General features: G+C 63.8%; 1 protein-coding gene across 1 annotated transcript; it reads left to right on the top strand.

The window, feature by feature from the left end:
• Positions 1-4,197: 4,197 nt before the first annotated feature.
• Positions 4,198-6,907, top strand: OPN1SW (opsin 1, short wave sensitive; the record flags this gene model as incomplete). Its single annotated transcript, XM_083860454.1, has 5 exons — positions 4,198-4,540; positions 5,142-5,310; positions 5,493-5,658; positions 6,043-6,282; positions 6,785-6,907. 5 exons carry the CDS (start codon positions 4,198-4,200, stop codon positions 6,905-6,907), a joined length of 1,041 nt encoding a protein of 346 aa, XP_083716580.1.
• Positions 6,908-8,685: the final 1,778 nt, after the last annotated feature.

The following is an 8,685-nucleotide window of genomic DNA, read 5'->3' as shown; positions in this document are numbered from 1 at the left end:
TTCAGCGCCACAAACTCCTCAACTCTGGCGCGTCAGAACCCCCTGCCCCCAGACATTGGCACCCCCAAACTTTGCACGCTGAACCGCTGGCACCCCTAAACTTTGGCACCCTCAAACCTCAGCAGCACCAAACCCCAGCCCCCAAGTGCCCCAGCCTCCCGACACTGAAACACCGGGACCCCAAATCCTGGCACCCAGACACCCCCGAAACTCTGGCACCCCAAAATCCAGGCACCCCCAAACTCCAGGATCTACCCCCAATAATCCCAAATACCTGCAACCTGGACACCCCAAAGCCTCAGCACCCTATAGCCGGGCACCCCAACACTGATACACCTGTACCTTGATACCCAAACACCACAGACACCCCAATAGCACAGACCCCAGCAGCGAAACGCACCCCAAAACCCCCACAAAGACACTCCCCAAACTCACTTAGAGCCCCCTGACTCATCCCTTCTCACTTGGGACCCCCTGAAAAACTCACATAAAAGCTCTCCCCCAGCTCTGGGGGGCACAGCTGAGATCCCACAAACCCTCTCAGGATCCCCCTCTGGGGAAACCCACCGGGACACCCCCCCCCTCCCCAGAACCCCCCATGGGACCCCCACTCAGCCCCCCGCGGTTACACCCCACTCCCCCCCAGTGATTCCAGCCGTGGGTCCCCCTGGCCGTGCCTCAGTTTCCCCATCTCAGTGGCACGTGCCTGGGGAGGGGGTTTGGTCATATTTGGGGTGACCCCTGAACCCCATTGCCCCCCGAATGTTTCTTGTGTCTCCTCCCCACTCCAGATGTCCCTGAGGCCTCCCCGACACCCTTGGGAGGGGCGGGGGGACACTTGTGTGACCCACATCTGGGTCCTTCGGGGGGGGTGATTTGGGGAGTATCGTGTTCCCCTGTTCCGGTGCCTGCCCTGGAAGCTTCCAGCGGGGGGGGCGGTGCGGGTGCACCCCGAGGTGACAACGGGTGACAGGGGGTGACGTGGGGGGGTGACGTGGGGGGGGGTGACGTGGTGGCGCCTGCGCCAACACCTAAAAATAACCTGCCGAGTCAGAGCCACGCACCGGCACCCAAAATACCCGGGGGGGGCACGCGCTGGGGGGGCACCCCCAGACACCCAAAATACCCCAGGGCAGGGCCGGGGGGGGGAAACAATGGGGCTGGGGGCCAAACACGGCAGGGTCCCCAGCAGGACCCCCAAACCCACGGCAGGTGTGGGAAGGGGAGCCAGTGGATTGTTTGGGGGGGGGGTCAGGGTGGTCTGGGGGTTGGGGGTCAGGATGTTTGGGGAGGTCGAGGGCGGTCCAGGGGAGTCTGAGCAGTCGGGGCACCCCAGGGGGGTCGGTCTAGTCCAGGATGGGGGTTCAGGCTCTGCTGGGGCACGTCAGGGGGTCTGGGGTGCTTTGCAGGGGACCCCGGTGCCCTCCCGAGTCTCGGCCCTGCAGCAGCCGGGCAGAGGAAGATGATGGTGGAGGCCGCGATAAAGGGACAAAGGACCTGACCCCGCCAGTGTCTCCTGGGGAGGAGCCACAGGGCAGAGCCACTGCCCCCTGTGGTGACACCCTGAGCCCGGTGTCCCCCAGCCTGTCCCCGGCTCTGGGTTCCCTCTGGGCTCTGGGGCTGGAAGAACTCGGTCCTCAGGGTGGAGTGACACGGGGAGGGACCTTCGGCAGCGTGGGGACACAGAGAGGGGAACAGGGGGACGCTGGGGACGTGGCCATGGGGACAAGGGGCTGGAGGGCGTGAGGGACAGGGGAACAAGTGGACAGTGGGACACAGGGGACATGGCCATGGGGACAGCAGCGACACGTGTGGGGCCACATCAGGAGGGCACAAGAGCAGTTATTAGAGACCCTGAGAGTCCCTGGGGGCCGTGGGGCTGCAGACAGAGCGCTGGGGGTCCTGGGGGGCCGTGAGGGGCCTGTGGAGGCGGGTGTGCCAGTGCCCAGAAAAAACCCAAAGCCAGGGACAGGGTGAGGGGGACACTGGACTCAGGGTGTCACCACACCGGCGGCGCCTGTGCTGGGTGTCCCTGCAGTGCCTGTGCTGGGTGTCCCTGCAGTGCTGGTGGTGCCTGTCCCGGGTGTCCCGGCAGTGCCTGTCCCGGGTGTCCCGGCAGTGCCGGTGGCGCCTGTCCCGGCAGTTCTGGCAGTGCCTGTGCTGGGTGTCCCTGCAGTGCTGGTGGTGTCTGTCCCGGGTGTCCCGGCAGTGCCGGTGGTGCCTGTCCTGGCAGTGCCGGTGGTGCCTGTCCTGGCAGTGCCGGTGCCGCAGCCCCGGAGCCCCGCGCTCGGCACCTCCTGCTGCCCCCGGCGGGAGCGGCAGCATCGCCCTGTGCCCCGGGTCCCTCCCTGCTCCACGGCCACCACCCCAGAATCGCAGAACCACAGAACCCCCGAGGCTGGAAAAGCCCCCCAGGGCCATGGAGTCCAAGCTGTGCCTGACCCCCACCTTGTCGCAGAGCCCCGAGTGCCTCATCCAGGCTTTACTGGGACTCCTCCAGGGATGGGCACCCCAAACCTCCCTGGGCAGCCCCTGCCAAGGCCTGACTGCTCCCCATTGTGCCCCAGCCCTGCTGCAGCCCCCCTCCCCAGCCCCCTCAGTGTCCAGTGACTGCAGCCCCACAGGAGACACGGGGAGCACACAGGGAGGGGACATGGGAGACCCTTTGTGGGGTGTCTGTCCCCTGGATCACCACCCCATGGCACAGGCTGGGGGGTGCCCCTCCATGGGGGTGCCCAGTACAGCACCAGCAGAGCTGACCTGATCCAGGACAGCCCAGTACAGTCCACCATGGCCCTGTTCAGCCCAGTCCACCCTGGTACAGTGTGACCAGACCCAGGACAACCCAATAGGACACAGTACGATCCCATGACACAATACAGAGCAGGACAGCCCAGTGTAGACCGGTAATCCCAGTACAAACCAGTACAGCCCAGTATGATCTAGTACAGCACAGTATGATCTAGTACAGCCCAGTATTGCCCAGTAAAACATGGGCTGGGTATTCAGCCCACCCAATCCTCCTGTTCCTCCCCTTACTCCATCCCTGGCCCATCCCTGAGGCCCCTGGCCCCATCTCTGACCCAGAGCTGGGCAGAACCCCAGGGGTGCCCCAGGGCAGCCCCAGGGTGGGCACCCCACACACACTCCCCAGGGGCACAGCTTCCCCTGTTGTGTCCCCCCACGAGCTCTCCCTTCCCTGGGGGTCCCGGGGTGTTACAGCTCGGTCCCTGCACTGGCCTTTATAGGCGCCCCCAGCCCGGGGGGGTCCCAGCACCTCTAATCCCCCCCTAAGCAGCTTCTGCACATCCTTCCTGTTCTCTGGGGGTGCCACGGGCTGGGGGAGGGAAAGAGGGGGGAGGGAGGGCAGGAAACACTGGGAGTCTTCTGGGACTTGAGTCCCAGCAGTGCACCCCCAAAATGACCCCCCATCAGTGACCCCTGGCACTGCACCCCCAAAATGAACACCCCCTCTCAGACACCCCACCTCAAGCAGTGCTCCCCCAGTCTTCCCCCCACCCTGTGACACCCCCAGACTCCTCCCACCTCACCTGGGATTTCCCCAGCACAGGGATCCCCCCAAGCCCAGAACTGGGGACAATTGCTTGAGGGGGGACACACTTAGGGGGGCACCCTGGGGTGCCAGGGTGGGGGGCAGTGGGTGACCTCATGAGGGAAGCACCCAAGTTCTTCCCAAGGCATCCAGAGCTGGGCCATCCTGGGGGAGCAGGATCAAGGCTGGAGACACCTGGAGGCACCTGGGGACCCCTGGGGACACCTGGCCATACTGGGGGGACCAGGATGAGCTTGGGGCCTCCTGGGGCACACTGAGGACCCTGGTGGGACCAGGACTAAGGTTGGGGACCTCTGGCCGTCACAGTGGGATCAACACTGGGCTTGGGAACACCTGGGGACAACCTGAACATCCCAGGAGGAGCAGGATCAAGCTAGGAGACCCTTGGGGACCCTCCCCGTACCCAGGTGTTGGGGGGAGCCCTTCTGCCCCCCCCCCCAAATCCCCCAGAGCACCGGTAATCGGCTCGACCCAGCTCAGGGGCCTGATTAGGCGCTGAGCCCGGTTTAGCCCACCCTAATCCCCAAGTTTGGCCGGGCTGAGCCCTGATCCCCCTCTAAGCAGCTTTGGGGGCACAGGGTATATCAGGGGGGCAGGTGCCCCCCCCCCCCACCATCGCCACCATGGACGAGGAAGAGTTCTACCTGTTCAAGAACCTGTCGTCGGTGGGGCCCTGGGATGGGCCCCAGTACCACATCGCGCCCATGTGGACCTTCTACCTGCAGACCATCTTCATGGGCTTGGTGTTCGTGGCGGGCACCCCCCTGAACGCCATCGTCCTCATCGTCACCGTCAAGTACAAGAAGCTGCGGCAGCCGCTCAACTACATCCTGGTGAACATCTCCGTCAGCGGCCTCATGATGTGCATCTTCTGCATCTTCACCGTCTTCGTCTCCAGCTCCCAGGGATACTTTGTCTTCGGGAAGCACATGTGTGCCTTTGAGGGCTTTGCAGGGGCCACCGGAGGTACGAGGGGACCGTGGGGGCACTTGGGCTGCTGGGGTCAGAGGTCATGGAGTGACCACTGGGGGCTACTGGGGCCAGAGGTGGCCACAGTGATCTCCTGGGGCTGTGGGAGTTGGGGTGACCACCAAGGTCTGGTAGGGCTTGAGGTTTTGTTGACTGCCACATCCTGCTAAGGCTTTAGGAGTTGGGGTGACCACCACAGGCTGCTGGGTGCAGGCACTGGGGTGACCTTCTGGACCTTTAGAAGTTGACCACTGTAGTCTGGTGGGACTATAGGAGTTGGGGTGACCACTGGGGTCTGGTGGAGCTGGAAGTGGGGGTGACAATCATGTTCTTCTGGAGCTGGGGGAGTTGGGGTGATCATTGTGGTCTGGTGGGGCTGAAGGTGGCAAAATGGGTAAAGGGCCATGGGTTGAGCCCTGTGGTCTGTTGTGGCTGGAGGGGTAACCAGTGAGGCCTGAAGGTAGGGGTGATCACTACATTCTGCTGGGGTTGTAGGACTTGGGGTGACCCAGTGGCCTGAGGGGCTGTGGGAATTGGGGTGACTGTAGCCCTGGTGGCCACGGGCAGTTGTGTGAGGCCAGTGGCCTTGTCCCCCCAGGGATGGTGACAGGGTGGTCCTTGGCCTTCCTGGCCTTCGAGCGCTACATCGTCATCTGCAAACCCTTCGGCAACTTCCGCTTCAACTCCCGGCACGCGCTGCTGGTCGTGGCGGCCACCTGGATCATCGGGGTCAGCGTGGCCATCCCCCCCTTCTTCGGCTGGAGCAGGTGGGGACACAGCGGGCACAGGGGGCAGGGGGTGGAACAGCTCCAGGGGTGGCAAGTGGGGGGTCACGGGGGGCCATGGGGGTGCCAGGGGAGTGCCTGAGGCACCAGAAGTGCCGTGGGTGCTGTGGGGGCACCGGGGCTGCCACACGGTGCAGAGCAGAGGCTGAGTGTGGGTGCTGCAGGTACGTCCCCGAGGGGCTGCAGTGCTCCTGCGGCCCTGACTGGTACACGGTGGGCACCAAGTACAAGAGCGAGTACTACACCTGGTTCCTCTTCGTCTTCTGCTTCATCATCCCCCTCTCCCTCATCATCTTCTCCTACTCCCAGCTGCTCAGCGCCCTGCGGGCCGTGAGTCCCGGGGGCACGGGGGGCACAGGGGACATGGATGGGGGGCATTGGGGTCAGGCACACCTGTGGCTGAGAGCGAGGGATGGAGAGTGGAGAGGGGCTGGGGGGCAGGAGGGAGGGGAGGAGGGAGAATTGGCTGGGAGCAGGGAGGAAGAGAGAGTGGGATGGGGAGCAGGAGGGAGGGAGAGGTGACTGGAGGGATGGAGGGATGCAGGAAGGGAGGGGAGGTTGGTTGGACAGAAGGTTGGGCTGGAGCACAGGCAGGAGGATGGGCAGGGGGGCAGAGGTGCACGGGCAGGGGGCTGGGCAGGGGCCAGGGGCACAGGCAGGGGGTTGGGGGCCAGCAGCCCGGGCAGGCCCAAGGTGTCCCTGTCCCCGGCACAGGTGGCAGCGCAGCAGCAGGAGTCGGCCACGACACAGAAGGCAGAGCGGGAGGTGTCACGCATGGTGGTGGTGATGGTGGGGTCCTTCTGCCTGTGCTACGTGCCCTATGCAGCACTGGCCATGTACATGGTGAACAACCGCGAGCACGGCATCGACCTGCGCCTCGTCACCGTCCCTGCCTTCTTCTCCAAGAGCTCCTGCGTCTACAACCCCATCATCTACTGCTTCATGAACAAACAGGTGACACCAGTGACACCAGGACACCCGCAGAGACACGTGGGCGGGGGACAACCAGGGACACCTGGTGATGGGGGGGGCATCCCGGGGTCTCCAAAGATATCTGAGGGCCAGGAACACTCAGGGAGACCCAAGCATGGGGAACACCCAGGGACGTCCACGTGAGGGAACACCTCAGGACAGTCAGATGAGGAGAATACACTGGCAAGGGGGACACAGAGAAGATGGGGACACCCCAGGACATTGGGGCAACGGGGACATGCAGGGGTGTCCAAGGACACTGAGAGACTAGGGACACCTGGGGATGGCACATGTGGGGTATAAGGGGCATCCAGGGACACTTGCATGGCTGGGGGGTACCATGACCCCAGGGACAGGAGATGGGGGCAATGTGGCATCTGAGGGTGTGAGAACAGTGCCAGAGCTGGGCACAGGACCAGCAGGACCCCCAGGCTGAGCTGTCCCCTCTCCTGTGACCCCGTGTCACCCGTCTGTGTCCCCGCAGTTCCGCGCCTGCATCATGGAGACGGTGTGCGGGCGGCCCATGACAGACGACTCCGACGTGTCCAGCTCGGCCCAGCGCACCGAGGTCTCCTCTGTGTCCTCCAGCCAGGTCGGCCCCAGCTGAGGGGCTCTGGCACCCCCCCAGCCCCCAGGACCCCCGGCTGCCCCCCCGCTGTCCCCCAGCTGCCCCCACCGTGGGGCTGGCACTGCCCTGGGGGCACGGGGGCCCCGGCCAGCCTAGGATGTAGCGCGGGTGGGACAATAAACCATGGCCGCGGTCTGAGCGCAATGGGGACCCACTGAGCGCCCAGGGCACCCCAGGGGCAGCTGTGCCCCACAGCACGGGGGGAATGGGGAGCCTGGGGCTGGCTGTGGCGCATGGGGGGACTGGATGGAGGTCGTGGTGGTGGCTGTGCCCCACAGCTGGGTGGGATGGGGGTCCCAGGGGTTGTTGTGCCCCACTGCAGGGCGGGACAGATCCCGGGAATGGCTGTGTCCCATGGCAGGGGGAGAGGGCCCAGGGAAAACTGTGCCCCACAGCGGGGCAGGATGGGGTCCCAGAGGTGGCTGTGCTCCAGGGTGATGCCACGATGGGACTCTGCTCCCTTGTCCCCCTCGGGCCTCACAGGCAGGGAGGGCAGGGAGGTGGGATGCTGCTACCCATCTCCATCTGTGGGGCTGGGGTGGGACCTAAGGCCCCTCATCATCCATGGGGCTGAGATCCCCATCCATGAGGCTGGGGCTGGGCCCCCCATCTGTGGGGTGGGGGGTGGGACTGAGCCCCCCCATCCATGGGGCTGGATTCCCTCTGTGGGGCTGAGCCCCCCAAGCCCCAGGGGCAGGACTCCCACAGGCCTCATGTCCCCCCACACCCCCACCCAGTCCCCCCCTCTCCCCTCCTCAGGGCCCCCCACTGCCTGAACCCTTCTGGCTCAGTCCAAGGGAGGCCCCCCAGATCCCAGTTTAGGGGAAAACAGGGAATTGGGGTCCGTCCCCCTCGGCCCATCGGGGGGTGAACAGGTTTATTGAGTTCCAACCGATCCGGATCCCTTCAAACAGCCCGAGGAGAAAAACGAGGAATAAACCCGGAGGAGGCGAAAAGTCCGTGTCCAGAGTTGTCACAGGGCCCCAGATCCTCATGGATGGGAGCAGGGGGAGGGAGAGGGGCTGTTGCTGGCCTGGGTGGCTGCACCAGAGGCTGCCCCAGGGTTCCAAAAATCCCTTCCGCTGTCCCAAATGGTCCCTGGTGTCCCAAACCAACCTCGACATTCCCACATCATCCCAAGCATTCCCAAGCCCTGCATGGGGCCATATTCCTGACCCACCTGCCACTGGATTTAGGGAGGGGAGGAGAAGGAGGAGTACAAAGAGGAGGAGGAGGAGATGGGAGGATCCGGTCAGCCCTTGGAAACCTTTGGGAAAGGATTTAAGGGAAACCCTGGGAATTTGGAGATGGCCGGGCCCGATTCCACACAGCTCTGGCGGCTGCAGGGGGACAAACAACACAGAAGAGAGAAAACCTTGGGAATTGTCCCAGAGCGGGGTGGGATGGTGGGATGAGGCCCTCCCCCAGAGGTTTGGGGGGTTCAAGGCACTTGGAGCAGGGCTGGGGGGAAGAGTCTTGCCCAGATCCCACAGGGCAGCCAGAGGGGAGGAGGGTCCAACCTCCCTGGGGTCACCTCCAGGTCACCCCCTAGGTCCTGCTCCTGCTCTGATGGTTTTTGGGCTTTTCTTGAGTTTGAATTTTCATTTCAATGTTCACTTTTTATTCCAATTTCACATCAGTATTTCCATTTAATTCAATTTGACTTCTTTGGTTCCAATTCCATTTCAATTTCCAATTTTGATTTCAACGTTAAATTCCAATTCCACTTTCAATTCAAATTTCAATCCAATTCAAGT

This window comes from Zosterops lateralis (assembly GCF_965231275.1).
Source record: "Zosterops lateralis genome assembly, chromosome: 4".
Taxonomy (NCBI): Eukaryota; Metazoa; Chordata; class Aves; order Passeriformes; family Zosteropidae; genus Zosterops; species Zosterops lateralis.
Note: the sequence above shows the minus strand (reverse complement) of the source record. Positions and strands in the feature narration are given on the sequence as shown.